General features: G+C 38.3%; 1 protein-coding gene across 1 annotated transcript; it reads left to right on the top strand.

The window, feature by feature from the left end:
- Positions 1–2752: 2752 nt before the first annotated feature.
- On the top strand, positions 2753–21566 carry LOC135464351 (CD63 antigen-like). Its single transcript, XM_064741777.1, has 7 exons — positions 2753–3148; positions 13074–13262; positions 13637–13711; positions 14516–14617; positions 16882–17022; positions 19021–19104; positions 20687–21566. The coding sequence occupies exons 1-7, from the start codon at positions 3086–3088 to the stop codon at positions 20750–20752; spliced, it is 720 nt and encodes a 239-aa protein (XP_064597847.1). The 5' UTR covers positions 2753–3085; the 3' UTR covers positions 20753–21566.

The raw sequence follows: 21566 nt of genomic DNA, 5'->3' as shown, positions 1-21566 counted from the left end.
ATAGACGGTGCAGGAGTGAGACTTCATTTTCATGGGTGGTTTGGGGACCCGGCCAGCATGATGGGCGGTGTATATAGTTTGCTTAGCACTATACACTTTAATCTAAATGTTTTCTACATATACTTATTAGTACGGAGAGTTATCAAACAGCCTATCAAAAAAGTTTGTACTGGAAAATACTCTCTTGGGGCAATTTTTTGTTTATCAGCGAAGTAAAGCAAATGACATTTCATATAAAATATTCTTTCACGCCAAAAATTACTTTCACCCGTGACAACAGAATATATTTTGTCATTTTTATTCACATGTATATGAAAGTATTTTTATAGGAATAATTTAGAAAAAGACATTTCCACCCCAGTGGAAATAATTAATCTGTGGGGAAAAAAAACTACCACATTTGTAGAAAATTATTTTTCTTTATGAAATATAAGTATTTTTTGTGTAAACAAATATTTCTGTTAAAATTATAACATTGCTGGTAAACTGTTTACTATATGCCGTCATACAATCAGCTATTTACAGCTATTGTTGGGAAAAAGTATAAACAAATTCAAACGAAATTTCGTCACGAAACTGCACAAGCTACGGTACATTTGATTTCATTCGGCACATCAGATGAGCGCGGTGCTACGTAAAAATATTTCGTTAGTAAATACCCGCCACCTTGTACTCGATGTTGATAGGGAAAATTAAGTTGACCTATCTATAATAATATACGCCATGCATGCCTGTTGTACGCCAAATGCTAGGTTCAGCTCACTTTCATTATTAAATATAGATGGGTTTGCAACAATTTTCATTAAAACGGACAGACATAATATTGTCCCAATATTTAACAGCAGGGTTTGTTCTCATATAACAACCTGTTGTCGCGGATGGTAGGAAGGCGTGTCTTCACCGTGTGTTGCTGAATGCATCCAAAAATTGCGGGGGTGCGGGGATTAAGTGTAATTGGGGGTGGTAAAGTTAAACCTAACGCTATACAAGAACCATCTGCCGCACACCATACATGCATGTTTACAGGGTTTCATATGAAACGTAAAATTGATCCTTCCCGCCCCCAAGTTGTTGTATACATATAGGAATATATATAGGAAGAAAAATATTTGTTTATTTATTTAATTGGTGTTTTATGCCGTACTCAAGAAGATTTTAATTGAAAGCTATATAGCAATCTTATATCTGGAAGAAAAAAAGCCACCATGACAGCTATATATGTATAGCGATTTTATTACATGAAGTTTTCGTCGTTGCCTTATATATATATATATATATATATATATATATATATATATATATATATATATATATATATATATATAGCTACTTTATGAATTAAAGCACAACACATGGTGGTAGTTTATGACGACTGTGTACAAAAGTAATAAAAGAAGCTTATTGAAATTCACAAATCAGTTTGTTATAAAATATCTATATATATATATATATATATATATATATATATATATATATATATATATATATCCCAAGCTGACATATAAACCGGCCCCAATATAAAAGGTTTACTACCTCTATTTGAGTTCTGCTCACGTGATACTGAATCATAGGCAAATATACGCCACACCGGCATGCGTAAGCATGTTTTTCCGTATCTAGTATAGTGTAGGAATAAAGGAGTGCAGCTAGGCATAGTTTAAATAAAGAAGTACGTGTGAATATGATGTCATTCTCCTCGTGCTCGGACGTGCAATACATACACTTTATATATACATGGATGCATGATGTAGACTCAAGTACAGGTCGTGTTCAGTACAGTATTGTCTCTGTCAGTATACTGCGTATCTTACCATGCATCGCGATCGATATAGGATTACAATGATGTTTTCTGTATACTATTATTATACAATCAATCAGTCATTACATCAATCAACAGCAACCTGTGGATTGTCGTGGCGTTCCCTCGGGCTCTGTCCGGTTTCCTCCCACCATGAGGCTGGCCTCCGTCGTATGGGTGAAATATTTTTGAGTACGGGGTAAAATACCAATTAAATAAATAAATAATATCAATCAATAAATCCATCAACCGATCTTCGATACATCCATCCTACTTAATAAACCAATTGGTCGATAAATGTGGCATATACCGGAACAGGCAAATTAGCTTAATCAATCAATCAATCGATCAGTCAGTCAGTCAGTCAGTCGATCAATCAATCAGTCGATCAATTGATCAATCAATCCCGCCCAAAAGGCCACCCATCAAGCCACCCTCAAAAACAATCAATGAATAAAATCAATCATATAAAATTCTATACTATAATATATGTAGGTGACTTTAGCATAGGCTCTGACCATTTGAACTCCGCCGTATGTGATTATTGGACTGCAGTATACATATATATATACAAGCAATTCACACAGAACATGAAGTAAACTGACTACACTTAAATATATACAGATGTGCAAATATGTTGATCATATGTACGTATGAGTCAGATGTAACTTCAGTTTTCAGTGAACCAAAAGGTCAAACGTGTTTTCTTTATCTGCTTAGGCACAAAATATTTACCCTCTACCTGCACCGTCATGCAATATGCACGAATAACAATAGAATATGGATTCGCTGTGTTGTTTTGTTTATTATTATTTATTTGTTCTGTCAAACAGCAGCATTTGCGGAAGTAACAGGTGCCGATTGTTTATTCGGTTTGGCCTGATATATGTATAGCCTGTGGCGTGATTGGCCAACAGCACATGTGACACTTACTCAGGTCGGATATAAAGTATCTATCCGCATGTGACCAACTGGAATCGTAAAATCAAGGCGCAAAAGAAGAGAGAGTTGATCTACAAAGGGGCTTTCTCCAGTGATATTGGTTTTCCTTTATCGGACATATACTTTGAGTTCGAAGAAGCGTTTTTACGCCGTTAAAGCACTGTTCTCAAAGGTTGCCGCGGACTATTTCGTATAGCGGAGTTATCTCAGAGCTCTAGTGGTCCAAATCCCGGCGGAGGGACACAGTTGACACAAAGCTTGGAGAAAAGAGAGCTCACCGGATTTCACGCAGGGCGGAGAAGGCACAATATTTCTTCGGTTTGGAACTAAACAAAATCCGTCAAGATGGTGGAAGGGGGCATGAAATGCATCAAATACCTTCTGTTTGTCTTCAACTTAATTTTTGTGGTGAGTATGATTGTGTTTTAGTCGCAACTATAGGCGGCGTATCAAGCCGAACTTTCTTGTGCAGCGCAGCGTAAACTTCCGATCAACAGCTGCCACATCAACACTACTCCACTGCTACAATCAGCCCGCCTGGAAAATGTTCACAGAAAACTTCTGTTAATCTCTTAAATGTTTTTGTAATAGCAGGCCATCTATGGTTATTTTGTGGAAAAAATAATTCAGTTAAAAATGCTGGTTTTTGTCATGTTGTTAGCTACAGAGTATGTTAATGTTACTTGTTTATACCTCTGTAACAAGAGTTTGAAACATTCTAAACAAGTGTAGCGTGCAATTGTTACAAATGTAACATTTGAATAAAGGATCGGGATTGCGCTAAATTCTCCCACAAGATTGTAGTTTTAGATGCAGGTAAAAGTCTTATGATTTTGGTGCTGAAACATAGACACTTGCTCTAGGACATGACCATACCTCTTAAACCTCAAATCTCTTTCTAAAAAGTAGACCTTTAAAAATCAGGCATGTAAGGAGTACCTCAAGTATTGAATGAAGGTAAAGGGTCAAATACAGACTATTAATATACATGTATTTTGCAACTGTACATTAATGTGAGATGTCAGTGTCGTGTTCATGCTAATAACCTTCAGATGTTGTGAATTTGTGCATTAGTTAATTGCATTCCATTAAGAACTTGGGTTCCTTGAAACTGAATTGTTTGTAGCATCACACACGATTCATTTTCATAATTCAGACATGATGAAAATACTAGAGTATGACATCAGAATACATGTACATATTTTGTAAATGTTTTTTGGTATTTTATACATAATGTCCAGCTTTAAGACAATAGTCATAACTTAGTATTAATTTTTTAGAACATTTACATTATTTACTTCCTGTTACACTGTGTCCATCAGAGTTACACTGCTCTAAGTTTTAAAACTTCAGGAAGTCTTTCAGAGCAGGAAGACCTGCCTGAGGCTCCCAACACCCAGTTAGCATTTTGGCAGTATATAGGAGAAAGATAACATTGCAAGACGTAGACAAAAAAAAAAAAAAACAAAAAAAAAAAACAACAATGTACATTCTGAGATGTCTGCCTTATATAACACCCAGAAATTACAGTACCCTATTTCATCTAATTACTTGCTCTGCTCTTTTTAAATAGTTTACATGTAATCAAAGCAAGAGTATTTAATTCTTTTTTTCTCTCACATAGTTAGGCCATCTAATAAACAACATACTCATATCTCTACTTCTCCAAAAATGCTGTGAAAGAAAGGTAATATTCTGCTTTCAGCAGTACTATTGTATGTCCCAAAAAATTAGAAGAATTAAGGTATATATTAAACAACAGAACAATCTGCCCAGCATATGTAAATATGGGAATGTCAGCAAACTGTTGTTTGGGCTTAAGAGGAGGTGTAGCAGAGATTTCTTCTAACTTTCATGTTATTTGGACAACACATTTGCTGTAGTGTCTGCGCAAGTAAAGCTTCGAAGTACCAGTAGAACAGCTAGTGCCCAGATACCCACAGTCTCGAACAGGACCCACCTACCCACTCCACCCTTATTCCTGGTTCCATCACCCCTGCTTCCTTGTCTTTGTGTCTCAATTAAGCGATTATTCTGAGATGCTAATTTGATTTGATGAAAGCAATGCTGAAATCCCTTGAAAAAGCATGAAACTTCTCGGACCTAATTACTTAAGCGCTCAGTACAGAAAGGAAATGTAAATTTACGTGAACAAACACTGTTCCTTTCTTTAAAAGGTAACTCGTGGTTTAAGAAAGCGGATAGGTTATCAAAAATGTTGAAATTACTTTTATAGCAATTGGAACCTGCGGATGGTCGTGGGTTTCTCCTGGGCTCTGCCTGGTTTCCTCCCACCATAATGCCAGCCACCGTTGTATAAGTGAAGCATTCTTGAATATGGTGTAAAACACCAATCAAGTAAATAAATAAATTTGTAGCAGTTGTTGTGATTACTCTCGGTAGTTGTGCTGTGTGAAAATATCAGTCCAGCTCGTCAATTTGTATTAAAATGTGTAGAAAGGGGGTCCAGTATTCTTACTAAGGTGAAAGCTTTTTAAGTGTCATAGCAACAGTTCCTGAGGCACACCTTCCTTGATGTTTAGCATTTTTTTTTTCTATAAATATTTTTAAAAGGTTGAAGTGAATGTACTTGTACTGAAGTGCTTGGTTTTGAGTATATGCCTAGTATGTGAATGGGGGATATTTGTAGTGGTAACACAGTGCATGTGGCCCTGACTCATGCCCTCATAATGAGTTGATATATTGTAGTATGTCTCTGTGATGCATAAGGACAGTCCCACTGGAACTACCGTAATTACTCTATTATGAGTTTGTGATCAGAAGTATTGCATAATGCCAGTTGACATTTACTGGAGGAGTGAGAAATATTTTGGTGAGGTTGCTTAATTTGTGCTTATATCCAGCATGCAGAGAACCACACTAAATTGTTGATTATATGCTATTAAATGAAGTAGTTGCTGGGTCATGAAATGGCTTTATGATGTATACCATGTGATATCTTCCAAATGCCAGTTAAAATTATTGTCTGTGGAAGAGAATCGTGCCATGAGCACTGTATCAACTGAAACATTATTGTATATACTCGGTTTTGTATTACAAATTGATGAGCCAAACTGATATCATTTGTGACCACATGTACCAGGACTGAGATTGAAAATTAGATGCCTGTTATGATATATAGTGTGTTTGTCATTCATAAACACAATGTTGCATACACACCTGTAGACATCCTAAATTTTTTTTTTGTCTTAATTTGGAATTAATTTGCTGAAAATATTAATTTTAAACAATTGTTGCCATTTAGATGATTAAAACAAACACAGTCCGCAGATAATGGTTACGTTTCCGACCTCTCCAAATAATTAGCCTGAAAAATTTTATGCATGTATAATTTTGTGTCCATATATAGTGATCCAGATACATGAATGATGGCTCGCAAGTTTGACGAGCCATGCGCTAAGTTAGGCCCGTACCTTAACATCTCTTTTTCAATGCTGGGGAAGATGGATAGGCAAATGAAAGTGAAGAATCATATAGTATGTGGGAAATGCAGTCTGTGTAAGCATATGCTCTGGTTGAAGGCATTTACATGATCTGGAAGCCGTAAATTACCTAGAACAAGATTGGACAACATAAAAAGTTCAATTTTAAATTTTGCTTTTATTCCATATTTCTTTCTTTTTGTCAGTTCGCCCGTCAAACATACAGTAAAATTGGAGTTGCCTTATTACCTCAAGAAGGGCACATAATGCAAATATAATTTGTCATGCGTATTCCCGTATGCTTTACATTTGTAATGACAACACTTGACAGTAATTAACATGTTTTATGAGTGTTTTGTCAGATTATGTCAGACGAGTTAATCCAACATCCGGGTTTTTTTTTGTGAGAGAAAATCCTGCAGGTTTTCAGCATTTTACATTGTATTGATTTGCCAGAGGTTTTAATAATTCATAGCTTATTCTGCCAGTCTTTCCTGCCTTCCTTTAAACAGACTGCGGTATAACTGACCTAAAATGTTGCCAGCCTATGGACTCTTAAAGTTGCACATTCTGCCTGCCTATGAACTGTTAAAGTTGCACATTCTGCCTGCCTATGGACTATTAAAGTTGCACATTCTGTCTGCCTATGGACTACGGACTGTTAAAGTTGCACATTTTGCCTGCCTATGGACTGTTAAAGTTGCACATTCTGCCTGCCTATGGAAGTACTATTGATCTTAGACTTAGAATGGTGTTTTTCGAGGTTTGGTTGAAAGATAGGATGATCTACTGGAAAAGTGTCAGTTTTATCACCAAAAGTAATGTTTTATTAGACCCTATTAACTGCATTTTTTTATGCAAGATATTAGGTCTTTTAAACTATATATTGTCACACAGATGTCGGCGCACCTACAAATATTAAACATGAAAATTTTAACCTGCACAGTGAAATTGGACATCCATTTTTATTTGGTTTGCTCTAGTACAGTTCATTTCCACATACATGTATAGCATTGTTTCGTCTATAGCAATCACAGATCTCGAATATTTTGAGGGATTTCCCTGTTCAAAGACATACCAAACAAAATTTTCTAGTTGCATAATTTTTCATTTGAGCGTTTAAGTTTTGAAAGAAAGAAACTCTGAAAATGAATATTTCATTATGTCTACCTATTGCTGTCCCCGCACAGGAGAGTTCAAGTAAATAGCAGGAGCATGACATAAACATCATGTACAACAAAGGAGGCCAGGTGTTGAGGCTTGACTTGTTGTTAAACACACGTACCGTCAAGTCAATATGCATATATAAAGAAAACATCTCCATTGTTTATTTTCATTGTCAAGAAGAAAAGAAACATCTCCATTGTTTATTTTCATTGTCAGAAGAAAAAAAATCTAACCAAGGTTACATGAACGTCTAGCTGTAAAACCCACCTCATCCCTTCAACGCTTGATACATTTTTGTCATGTTTAGGACAAGAGTTTGGAAACTTGTTGATTGGTCTCAAACGGTACGAGGAGCTTTTGTGAGAAGCATATGATGAGATTCTCCAGTGCAGAAGACTACTGGAATATTCATATCATCAGAAAGTTCATCTTTAGACAGATGGTGGAAAATTAAGGGACATGATCTCGTTTTACACCTATGCTCTGGTTTTAAATTTGTGCTCTGGTTTCTCTTGTTTTACATTTATGCACTGGTTTTACATCTGTTCTCTCATTTTACATCTATGCTCTTGAACATAGCTTCTTGCACCATGGTTCATCTTGGTTAGTAGATAATATTTTTTGTCTGCCTCCCTGTTTTTTGAAATTGTTATTGTCAAAGAACATGCTGTTATGGGGGAAAAAGCAGTGACCAATGTCATAGCTACGGTACTTCAGAGTACCCTGTGTAGTGTACATGTATATTGGCTAAAAAGAGCAGACCTGGTGTCCCAAAAATTAGAAGAAATATGGTGGGCAGGCATGTTACGGCAAGAGTGGGCCTGTACCAGTATAAACTTCCGTCTCAGTAAGTGTAAATCTGCAACATTTTGATTTTTTTTTATTTAATTGGTGTTTTATGCCATACTCAAGAATATTTCACTTACACGACAGCTGCCAGCACTATGATGGGAGGAAACCGGGCAGAGCCCGGTGGAAACCCACGACCATCCTCAGTTTGCTGGAAGACCTCCCCACATACGGCCGGAGAGGAAGTCAGCATGAGCTGGACTTGAAATCACAGCGACCGCATTGGTGAGAGGCTTCTGGGTCAGTACGCTGCGCTAGTGTGCTAACCAACTGAGTCATGGAGGTCCCATGCAACACTTTGAAACACTGTATCGATATGTATCGAGTTGGTTGACATCATTTTTGGCAGACTAAGCTTATAATCGTGAAGATTTTTTGTGGTATGTACAGTTTCACTACCAGGATTGGCTAAGGTTGGAAAAAAAATATTTACTTTATACAGGTGTTTAAAAATTTATCATTGGCATTGCATTAGACTGTTTTTTGTAAATATAGATTCCTGTCGGGCTGATCGATCTGTACACACTGTGATGATAACAGAGTGAGAGTTGAGTATACAATGTTGTGAACTAGACTCTAGCCGCTGTAAACCCTACAGCCACGGGGACATAGCTTAGCATGGATGTTTAGGGCCATTTTCTGTCATTATTCCGTATGTACCATTGAATGCAGTCAAATTTTCCCCTCCCTGTGATATGCAATATAACCTCTACATAATTGTGATTGTACATGAAAAAGGATGCCAGGAGTATGTACATGTATCACAGGGAATAATTTGCACAGGGTGTAGGTCTGTTCAGCTGAAGAAATGAAGGGAAACGGTTGGTTTGGACATGATTTGCATGCACTGGGTATTACTATGTGCTTCACTTGTGTGCAAATCGCAGCACATTGACCCAGGAACCTCTCACTAATGCGATCGCTGCTAGTCCAGTTCATGCTGGCTGCCGCTTTGGCTGTATGTTGGAAGGGCTGGCAACAACCTGCGGATGCTTGTGGGTTCCCCCATGGCAGGGCCCGTTTTCCACCACCACTAATCAAATAAATAAATATTTGCTAATCTCAGTAAACAAAATCATCGATCTAACAGAATCTCTACCCCCCACCCCCCACCCCCCAACCACTATCACCATCCAGTATGGTTGTCTCTTCTTTGTCTACATACAGCCAGACACTTTAAATAATTGATCAGTGTAAAATGACCTGATGTACATGTAGCTCAGGATTGACAGGCCTGTGCCCCCCTCATCGTCCCCCCCTTACCTCTCTAGTGAGTGCCCCCCCCCCCATCCTTGGTAATAATATACCATTATAGAAACAAGTGATCGCATTTGATGTTGTTTCTGGGCTGTGTCATGTACTGACCAACCTCCGGAGAGTACAGGACGCAGCCGACTTCTAATAATGCTAAGTGCCCAGTGAGGTGTCCCTGGCTGGTGTATACTCATTGGGGATGTGAATGTTGTATTGTTAGACAACATTGCTTTGGAAATGTGATGTGGTTTTGAAATAAGGAATTATGTGTATCATTTTAGAAACAGGAGCCAGACAAATGAATTATTGACAGTAAGATCTACAACCCACCTATTGCATGCCCGTGACCAATTCATGTAAAACCAAACTCTAAGCTGTGATGCAATACCTCAACTTTTTTTTTTACATGGAAGAGCAGTTGTATGCAGTTTATGCACCTGTTTAATTGGCAGTTGTATGCACTTTATGCACCTGTATAATTAGATTTCGGAAACAAAACTGCACTGGAATAACCCAACCAGTTACAGAGCTTCACAAAATTTGTAATGCTGTCAGTCCACACAGAATAATTCCCTCAGAACATGTCTATATTATCATCTTGCAAACCTGCAAAGAATTTGAAGACTTACAGTAGGTAAACGTTTCCGGCCATACGTGGGAAGGTCTGCCAATAACCTGCGAATGGTTGTGGGTTTCCCCTGGGCTCTGCTTGGTTTCCTCCCACCATAATGCTTGCAGCCGTCTTATAGGTGAAGTATTCTTGAGTACTGTTCTTTGTCAATAACACCAATCAAATAAATAAATACAGGTAAAAGTAAAGAATAAAGTAATACAGAATAAATCAGTGCTAAGAAAAAAAAGAGTTATACATTTATGACACATGGCATGGAACAAGTCCATGTTTTCAAAGATTGCTTTTCTGGGTTTCCTGAAAATATGGAAATGTTATTTAGACAGAATGTTTTGAGATTAAAACAGCATTTCAGAGGGTAGACTAATAGGACTATGTTACCAGCTGGTTTGTCATATACTGCTGTAAATTTACATTACTCGCTCAATTCCACACGCACGGCTGTTTTGCCAGAGGATTATAATGTTGGTCCCTGGAGAGGAATGTCAAACATTACTGTGTAATTATTTGCTGACTCGGCTAATCTCAGACCTGACCCTTCCATGCCAGCTCCAGGTCTCTATATATATACCTCCCCCCGCCTTGCTCTGTGTTTGTTGACAGTCATGCACCAATGTAGATGTGATTGTGTGTATACTCATTACAGCATTGTATGAATTAGCACAGCTCGAAGCCATGCAATACACTGTAAAGTTCTGCCCTGTAGAGAAATGGTTAATTAAGTCTGGCCGACTAATTCATACATTAATTACCTGTTTGGTAGAAAAAAAGTCATAATGCAATATTCGTGCATCATCAGTGTGCTGATACAGTGTTTTTGTGTGCTTAAAAACGCATTGTTTCCTGGAATCATTTTGTGAGCAAGTTTTGTTAGGCTCCTGAATAACATTATGTTATTGTTTGCATGCAGCAAGGACAAAATTCCTGTTTTTGATTTATGACGCAAATTTCTTCATAGTTTATAAACTATTGCTTTTGGTACAGAAACTTAAGTTTTCTCAGCATGATGTCCTTTACAAACCATTCCACCCCCCTCAAAACGCCTGTTTTAAGATCAGTAGATCTCTCACCCCCCTCAAAACACCTGTTTTAAGATCAGTAGATCTCTCAATGTGGACAAAATTGTAGGTCAGATACAGTATTTGAGATAAGAGAGATGGATGATGATGAATTTTGCGTGCAAGTTGTTAGATCCGTTTGACCTGTTGACTGTCATCTGCTGCTTCACCTCAACACAGAGCATGCTGATAATCTCATTAATTATCTGGTGCTAGGCCAAATTATTTTCTGTGTGAGGTCATCTTTAAAAACTTCCTTGTTAGTATCAACTCAATCCTATGGAAAGAATGGGGTTGGTTGGGAGTGATTTTTTTGATTTTTTTATTCTAGCTTATGAAAGAGATGAAAATAGATTTCTAGATTATAGATTTCCTTTTTAGAGAAAAATGAAAATAATTCTATGAAAAGCCTTACAAAGGCATTAGCTACGGTCCTTTTTTTTTTTTTGGAGTGTTCAGCGGGTTATCTCAACAAACATATTCTTAATGATGGCCTGAGTAGAGGATGGCTTGGGGACATGGGATGGCTGTATACAATGTATACACACACTCTTTTTGTAATTATATTAATTTCCCATGTATTTACATTTGTCCCTGCAGCAAGTCAGGCAATCATACATTGCCCATTATGCATATTGTTGACTGTGCAAAATGTACAGCTACATAAGTAGCATGCGCATCCAAGGTGGGTGTCATCATGTAAGGGAAATATTCTAGAGTACTGGGTTAAACTGAATAAATAAATCATAGACACCTGTAAACCTCACTGCCATCTGACTCAAGACAGTTAAATGAACCAGTAAAGTACGTGTATGGCACATTAGCATGTCTCTTTTACTGTGCATGTAGAAGTCACATGCAAGACAAGCTCAAGGACCCTTTGAAACTGGCCCTGGAGGCTGATGTCACAAAGAGATTATTGAGCATATAGTTTAAATCTGGAATTTCGTTTAAATTTAAGATATTTGGAACATATTCAGTTATTATTCGGAAACACTTCTTATCCATTTTATAATTGACAAATCTGTTACAATTTGAACTAGCATCTGCTTCCATTGCAAATATTACTGATGTGTGATTGAAGAAAATTTCGATTTGTCTGGAGTCTTTGAGTCAGTGTATCAGAGATAGCAGATACTAAGGTAGCACGAGCGGAGATGATTTTCTTTCAAAGTGACGTTTTTCAAAATCAGCTGATGTAAAATGTTTAAAGTGCATGTACTGTACACCATAAAGTCACTGTAACCAGTATAAGTTTTCATTTTTTTCCATCTCTGTGGGAGACTGAGAACACTGAGAAGTAATAATAGTGAATGCTAAAAGATACAGAGCGGGCCCTCCGTGGCTCAGTTGGTTAGCGCGCCAGCACAGGGTAATGACCTAGGAGAATCTCACCAATGCGGTCACTGTGAGTTTAAGTCCAGCTCATGCTGGCTTCCTCTCCGGCCGTACGTGGGAAGGTCTGGCAGCAACCTGCGGATGGTCATGGGTTTCCTCATGGGTTTCCCCCAGTTTCCTCCCACCATAATGCTGGCCGCCGTCGTATAAATGAAATATTCTTGAGACGGCGTAAAACACCAATCAAATAAATAAATAAATAAATACAAGATATTTGGGGGAGGTTGACGGCAGTGGACTCCAGGAGGGATGTTGTAAGAGGTTTAGAGGTTGGGCCATGCACTGCGTATTAAGAAATAAAAACCAATCGTTTCATGTATATCTACAGAATGTGGTATGTGTGTGAGATAAATCTTGAGTCGTGGCAGGTATGTGCAGCATATTACCCCTTCAGTGCCCTTATTTCTCAACCCTTCTCTCTGTGTACGACCTGCAGTATCTTTAGGTATAGTACTGACATACATGAAACACAATACAGGTATTAATTTATGCCTACAACAATGCGCTTTTATTCCCTTTCTTCTGTCCCCCAGATTGCCGCTATTGGCTTGATCATCATTGGAGCCTTGGTCCAAACTCGCTTCCATGAGTATTTCGATTTCTTTGGAGGGAAGTTCAATGGAGCAGCCATATTATTAATAATTGTGGGGGTGGTCATTTTCATGATCGCCTTCTTTGGATGCTGCGGTGCCATCCGAGAAAACTACATCTGTACCATGGTGGTGAGTACTCTCCCTTGGTGGTGGAAATCTTTAATTGTTATAAATGTATGTGTATGGTAATTTTTCAAGTGACAATTTGCACGATTCTGATTTATTCATTCACCTTATAGAGCGTATTGATTGTTTTTTTGTTAAGTTCGATTAATTTCTTATCAGAAAAATCTTAAGTGTTAGCATAGGAAGTATTATTTTAATTTCTAACAAACTTCATGAAATACAACAGCTTTCAAAATATTTATTATGTACCAGGTACAATAAATGGTTACTGAGTCGCAGGCAGGAGAATTGCTTTTGGAGCATAGTGCAAGATACAGATGAGTAAATTTAATTTCAGTTAATTTACTTAACAATTATTCCTCTGTCTCTGTGTCCAGTTTGCTGTGATGCTGATTGTGATCTTCATCCTGGAGTTGGCCGGGGGAATCGCAGGCTTTGTCTTGAGGAACTCGGTAAGTGTCCAACTCTTTCCCATGTCCAGATTAAAACGAAAGGCAACACTAGATGAAATGTATACACGCATGGTCGGTTAGCGCGCTAGCGCAGCGTAATGACCCAGGAGTCTCTCACTAATGCGGTTGCTGTGAGTTCAAGTCCAGTTCATGCTGGCTTCCCCTCCGGCCGTACGTGGGAAGGTCTGGCAGCAACCTGCGGATGGTCGTGGGTTTCTCCCGGGCTCTGCCCAGTTTCCTCCCGCCATAATGCTGGCCGCCGTCGTATAAGTGAAATATTCTTGAGTACGGCGTAAAACACCAATCAAATAAATAAATAGATATATACCTATGTATCTATAAAGGTATTCCACATAAAGTTTGAAAAGCATAGCATTATATTTTTGTGATGTTCCACAATTGAGATATCGCACTTCTGAGTAAGTAAAATCCCGCACCTTGAGATAAAGGAAAGCACCACTGTTTTGTCAGTTTTGTACTATCAGGCTTGAGTTATTTCTTTAATCAAAGGACGCATCTCTGTCCACTTCTGTTACCTTGCTTTGCCCTTTAACCACACGTGGGTGGGGTACATGAGTGATGTAATATTCTGTCTCATGGTGTTTTATCATGGGGCAGCCTATTGCTTTGCAAAAATTTTTGATTCTGATTTTTTGTCATTTCATACGGTAGAAGTTGAGAGTTATGGGCACGAGTGGTGAATTTTTGTTCTGAACTGTCTGTGTGTGTGACAAACCAGTTCATAGTAGAACTGGTAACTCTCATCCTGTGATAATTGATGGATGATGCCCTTGTGTTTTTCAGCTTGAAGGAGAGGTACGTGACTTGATGATGGAAGCGCAGAAAAACTACAATGATACTCAGCATGAGGGTGTTACCAAAACCTGGGACGAGGTCCAAAGAAAGGTAAGTATCATTATTAACAGATAGGTGAAATACATGTTTCATCTCATCAGCAAGAATTTCTCTCACTGATAAATCACGGTTTATGAAACCCTGGGAACTGATTGATAATGTTGGAATTGGAAAGTCGTGGAATTTGTGAGCAGGTCATCGAATTCCTTTGAAAGTTATGGAAATTGATTAGATGACCAAAAAAATGAAAAACAAACTTCCCAATCTGTTTATGGTTCAGATTCTTGGCACTGGAGTTAAATCGTTTGAAATGTTAAATGTCTGCCTGAGAAGTACAAAACACTACTCATTGCTGGTGTAATTGAACTCATAAAAATCCTGCAATTCTTTGTGAAAATGTCCTGGAAAGTCCTGGAATTCTGTGTGAAAATGTCTTGGAAAGTCCGGAAATTTATCAAGCATCATGCTCCATGAACCTTGTTTGAAAGGTTGAAAGGCTACAAGTTGACCTCTTTGTACACGGTATTTATCACTTTTATTATTACATGTTTGATTTCACACTCAGATGCAGTGATATTGCAAAAAAGAAACATTTTGTTTCATAATACATTGGAGTCTGTGCTCACGTAGGGAGATGGCGTTGAGTGTAATATCAGTTTTGTCTTCATGCTAAACCACATTGTCAATCTTATTTAGAAGTCCATAGCTTAAACGGGATACAGAGATGATTCTGATTGGCTGGTGTGAGAGATAGGCAAGTTCAGACTGTGACTTGACTAGGCTGAATTTACTCACTGGAACAGTATTTAAGGCAGTTCAATCTTCTTTGCGTTGTATTTATTTACCTCCCTTCTGGCGTATTTGAGAAAGTTTGGAAATAGTCATGCTACCCCAAAAGTCCAAATTGATCGGAGAACATGGAAGTAAAAACTTGGCTCAACGTGATGTCTTCTGTCAGTACTGTGGTCATATTTGGCTGAAGGCCAGTACTGTCATAATCCTGCATGCCGAATGCCTACATGTATGTCAGTACACCCATTAGCAAGGTATATTCAGCGCTAAGTAGGTGTAATGGCCTCCAAAGGCCTTTGTGAAACATACAAAATGTTTATTCTGACTTATACATGCAGGCCATGAAATTTGGGTGCATGACGTCCAAAAGTCGGTTACAGATTGTAAGCCGTGAATAACCGATAGTTCGATTTCGCCACGACACAAAAAGAGACCAATGATATGCACAAATTGGTTATGTGAACCTGTGGCTGATAAAGTCATCAGCCTTATTTCCAAGCAGAGTTTTTTCGTTTTATTTACAGTAATTATTGCAAAGCCTGTTAATTTGTGCATGAAGTTGGTTGTATTGCGGTACAGTCTGCCGTCAGTCATGTCCAGCAGAGTTACCTACATGCCTTCACAAAGTGAATAGGTGGTTTCTAGACAGGACTTGATGCCACAAATGACAGGAGACAAGGCAAATGCAATGAGTCAATTAATAAATAGACTGCAGACCTGAATGAAATTTGGTCAGAACGGAAAACTGGTGACTGCATTTAGTGCATAATGGCATTGAGTTCAAGTTCAGTTGGACACTTTGCAGCATCATGGCGCCAAATGAGGGCTTTCATTCACAGTTGTATTAGCGCTTGTTTTTTTGCCAACGGAAAAATATTAAAACAACCAGAGATTTATTTATTTATTTATTTGATTGGTGTCTTATGCCGTACTCAAGAATATTTCACTTATACGACGGCAGCCAGCATTATGGTGGGTGGAAACCGGGCACAGCCCCGGGGGAAACCCACGACCATCCGCAGGTTGCTGGCAGACCTAACAACCTGAGAAGAGATCTAACAACTGACACAACTTCCAGTTTGTGGAAGCTGTCGCTGAGGATGGCCAGCAACCTTGTGTGGGTAACTCTAATATACTCATTAAGCGTTACGCAGTTCAAGCTCTGTGTTTGTGGAAACACAGAGGACAGGGGACAGATCAGAGTAACTGATTTATAGATCTGCACAATTACACTCCACGTAACCGTCGTGTGAACGATTGTTTGCTTCCCGTCAAATTAAGTGGCCTAACATCAAGATTTAAATATCACTGAGCCAGTGATATCTTCCTTCTGGTCACGGTCAGTGCCAAGAGGAAGCGAACTGCATGCAACCACGATTCCAGTTAACTTTGCAGGGGTTAATTACATCGCCTGGAAAAGTTAAATGTTTGTAATGCTGTTTATAATGGCTTCAGTGTGAAGTTGACAGCTAAACTATAGCCAAAGGCTCATTTTGTTCCTGATGTGTTTTATTTATTTACAGTTCAAGTGCTGTGGTGTGGTAAATTACACAGACTGGAATGATAATGAAAGACTCCATGGCGGGGTCCCAGATTCCTGCTGCCTAGAGTTTTCAGAAGGCTGTGGCAAAGCACCAGTGAATCCAGGCAAAATTTATGATAAGGTATGTACATTTTGTTTTCCTTTTTTTGCCATTAGATATAGCAAAGGTGTTGTGTTGGTACTACAAATAGAGAATTGTTGGTTTAGATGTTGTAAGAGAGATCTATTAAAAATCAAGTCAGGGCCATATCTTCAAGTCCATTAAAGGCTCTGATCCCAAGAATTCTTGGCTTCCCAAAGGTTTTCCAGAACTGAAATGACTGTAGATACGGCCCTGCAAGTTGTGGGATGCTTCTACTCTACCGTTGGTTGTCACAGACTTATGACCACTGTTATCTCTGATCTTTGATCTCTGTATGGAATTCATAATGTCCATTCTCTTCACAAAGACTCAAAGTCAGTTGTCCAGGTTTAACAGGAATGGTTATATTTTTTACAGGTCTAAGGCCATATGCTATTTATTATGTATTCTTTTATTTGATTGATGTTTTACACCGTACTCAAGAATATTTCACTTATATGATGACAACCAGCAATATGGTGGGAGGAAATCAAGCAAAAACCTGTAAACCCTACTTCTTTTATACTAATATGTTGTCAACCATTCACAGCGGCCAATCATGTCAGTTCCTTTAACTAGTAAGTTACTACAGCTATGATGCAATAGCTCTGTTATCGTGACAGGAACTGACCTATCCGTGTTGTTTACCAGACAAAATCTTACAGGCTGTAAATACTTGAATGGCCACACTGCAGGGTAACCACTCCATTGCCCAGCATGTCATAAAATGACAGTCCTCAGGGGTGCATAGAAGTCATCTGGGCGAGCATGTCCATCTCGGTCCATCGATTGAATAAAAAACTCAGTAACTGGTTATATTTATTCAATTTGAGGTTGTTTTTTTGGAAACAAATATTCAAAATTTTACATAACCTAAATTGAACATATCCAAAGATCAATTGCTCATGTTGTGAGTTTGTCAATCTAGACTGATGCTCAATGGTGTAAGCTTTCTGGGCAGGTCTTCACACTTCACTGGACTGGTATCCTGAAATACATGTAACAATAACTGCAACCTGTGCCGATTATCAGTTTGCAGTGTCAACTAGGAGACCAGCTTGAGTTCATTTATAGGCAGGGATAATTACTTTAGTGAATGAAGCAAAGTACATAAATATTCAATTTTGTTATCTCAAATGGTGGGTCCTTAACAAAAAAAAAACACAACTCACTTTCAGTTAAAAGAAAAACTCAATTTTGCCAAGTGTTGGTCTGTACAAGGAAATATGACCTCTGAACCCTCAGGTCTTTTCTGTATCATGTAATTACAACTTGTGTGTCCTGATTAACCTTATAAATTATACTGTTTTATTTGTTCAGACATTATTTATAGCTAATCTTGGTAAATGACAAATGTGCAATGAAGCTAATGTCACATATGACTACCTGGTCCCATACTTAAGCACTATTTAGAAATATGGTAATTTTGGGGACATGAGCCAAACTTAGCAGTTTTGTCAGCCATACATTTTAACTTGTTTCTTTTATTCATTATCCTGTGTGAATGCCATCGAAATATGTCACACCCTTTCTGATTTAACCCACAGTGGTACCACAATACTGGTAGCTGCTGTTGTAGCGAGGTAACTGCTTTTGTATATATTCATGATGGTTGTATATATATATATTATAACTGGTTGTGACAGGGTTTAGCAGCTGGGACCAGTTGTTTGAAAGTGTATTAACTAATACTGGTATTAAGTCGTATTTTATTTTTAAAATTTTAGATGAAGTCACCCACCAATGCAGTTGTCCAAAGTCAAAGTATAACAGCAGCAGTTGTGGTTTTTACCTTTACCTTTACCTAAGGGCTGAAGGAAATATCCCTTCAGCCTAGTGGTAGAAGCTCAGAGATTGCTGGTTCAAATCCCTAGCTGTTAAACCCCATCAAGCTGTCTTTCTGTATGTGTATGACACTTATGTATGCCTGTGATGTTTGTTAGTATTTGTGGTTGTTGAATTACATATATCTATGATAGTTGATATCCTGTTTTCCAGGGCTGCTTGGACTTCACTGTGAACTGGGCCAAAGATAACATATACATTGTTGGAGCCGCCGGTATTGGACTGGCCTTCATACAGGTAAGCTAGACAAAACACTTCAGTTCAAAGCCTATGGCTACAGCGGTATAACCCAGTTTTATCTCGTGAATTATTACACAACTTCACCATGAACTAGTGGACGACTTTGGTGGCCTAATGATTAGAGCTTCCACATTGGTGAGACCAGGGACCCCCAGGATCAAACCAGGGATCCCCAGGATCAAACCAGGGACCTTCAGGATCAAACCAGGGATCCCCGAGATCAAACCACAGTCGAGTCAAGTCATAAGACTTACTATGTTGCTGCCTGGCTTGGTACTCAGCACTGAAATGTTAGAGCAAGGAAACAGGGATGACAGGCCAGGTGTCAGTATAATATGACGGGGTGAGATGTCATGTCTGGTGTCCTCAGCATAACACTTCAGTGGCAACATTGGATGGGCCCTGTTACATGGGAAGACAGTAAACAGGGATGATAGGCCCAATGTCAGTATATGACAGGGTGAGATGTCATGTCTGGTGTCTTCAGCATAACACTTCAGTGGCAACATTGGATGGGCCCTGCTACATGAGAAGACAGTAAACAGGGATGACAGGCCCAGTGTCAGTATAATATGACGGGGTGAGATGTCATGTCTGGCGTCCTCACCATGACACTTCAGTGGCAACATTGGATGGGCCCTGCTACATGAGAAGACAGTAAACAGGGATGACAGGCCCAGTGTCAGTATAATATGACGGGGTGAGAGGTCATGTCTGGTGTCCTCAGCATAACACTTCAGTGGCAACATTGGATGGGCCCTGCTACATGAAAAGACAGTAAATACACACACCTACTGAACCTGTGTCGTCATGCCTGGAAAATTGCTAAGTACAACATAAAACCCAAAGCACAGACACAAACATACATACAGTGAGCTATTGTCAAGTTTTAATGTGATTTTCATGACAAAACCAAGTTTTACTGTGTGCTCTATTATTCACCTTAACTGTGTAAGCCATTATCCAGTTTTACAAGTGAACCATGTCTGTTTTATTGTGAGAAATAGGATGAAGTCATAACACGTGAATCAACTATTATCAGTTTCTTGCTATGCATATTATTAGGCCATTGTTAATTTATGCTTAGTTTTTTCATGTCAAGGCTCATGCTGGTTATGAAAATAGAGATGCTTAGAATGATAAATATTAGTTTTAAACTTCTGTGGAGTTTGAATGTGGAGAAAATTTTGTTCCAGAGTAATCCCATAAAGTGTTTTAATTATTTTGCCTTATGCATTACATGAGATGGATCCTGAAATATGAACAATTACTTAACACTGACCTTTTTTTTTTTGCCATGCAAGTGTTTTACCACCCAAATTTTGCTGGCAACAAAATGTAGCTAAATTTCACTGAGGAATTCGCTTTTGATTAACAAATGTAATTATTAAGGGATGTTTAATATCCAAAATATCTATGCTGGTGAATTTAAGTTGATAATTGTGGAACCAAGATAATGTTAACCTTCAAGGAAAGCAAACAGTGATCAAGGTACAAAATGGAACCCAGACACTGAGTACACATAGGTTCTTTGAGATCTTAATAGAACGTTTCTGTATTTCTGATTTCTTTGTTTCAGATTGTTGGGATCATCTTCGCGTGCTGTTTAGCACGATCCATCAAGAAAGAGTATGAAGTGGTCTAAGATACGTTAAAATAAGAATTAGGACATGATCTGGATTTTTGGAGTGATGCAGTTTTGGAACTTGATCTTGGCCCACTGTCATAATGAATGGTATATAAGAGAATCCAAACATTACATCAGGACTGGATTGTTATACACAAGTTTTTTTGTTCTTTTTTTTTTTTATTTGAGATGCCTGGAGCATGGTGTAGGTATGAAATAAAAAAGAAACTGTATATTCAGAATCAGGCGATGGAAAGACAGAGGGCGTATGAAGATTCAAGTCCACACATTACTCCAAGAACCTCTGACACAGCATTGGACCAAGACATGCTTTAAATTGAAAGAACCAAGTTTTCATGAATTATAACCAAATTGTCTGATCTCTGAAGTGAACATGTAGTATGTATTGCTGTGGAAGTCAGCTGTACGTAAAAGAAATTTCACCACCAAGTTTATACGATGCTCACAAAAAAATTTAAAGAACTCTCACAAATTTGCCCAACGATGGAATTAACAGTCTGGGAATGTGTCTATGAGCAAAAATCACAGAATGATAAACCAAATGGAAAAGTAAATGATCAGGAATTTAGCATGGCCTCTACACAAATTTGGCAACAGTTTTGAATTTGGAGTTCACAGGTGAAATGCTGAAAACTTTAAGGAAAAGGTAGTATGTTCAGTGCAAAGAGTTGATAACTTGTTCTTGGGTGATCACAATTGTCCGCCTTAGCATGCGTATAACACTGTGACTTAAATTCAAATTGACACAAGAACATGCATTGCTTTTATGCTCAGCTGTAGACAGTTAAGTATTGTCTGTCATTTTTTTGGA

Source organism: Liolophura sinensis, chromosome 4, assembly GCF_032854445.1.
Source record: "Liolophura sinensis isolate JHLJ2023 chromosome 4, CUHK_Ljap_v2, whole genome shotgun sequence".
Lineage (NCBI taxonomy): Eukaryota > Metazoa > Mollusca > Polyplacophora > Chitonida > Chitonidae > Liolophura > Liolophura sinensis.
This window is presented reverse-complemented; position numbering and strand designations above follow the sequence as displayed.

Excerpts from the sequence above, each read along its gene's own strand:
- LOC135464351 (XM_064741777.1), top strand. The coding sequence starts at position 3,086 with ATGGTGGAAGGGGGCATGAAATGCATCAAATACCTTCTGTTTGTCTTC. Across the intron at positions 3,149-13,073 it reads TCTTCAACTTAATTTTTGTG|ATTGCCGCTATTGGCTTGAT; the intron begins GTGAGTATGATT and ends TCTGTCCCCCAG. Across the intron at positions 17,023-19,020 it reads CAGGCAAAATTTATGATAAG|GGCTGCTTGGACTTCACTGT; the intron begins GTATGTACATTT and ends CCTGTTTTCCAG.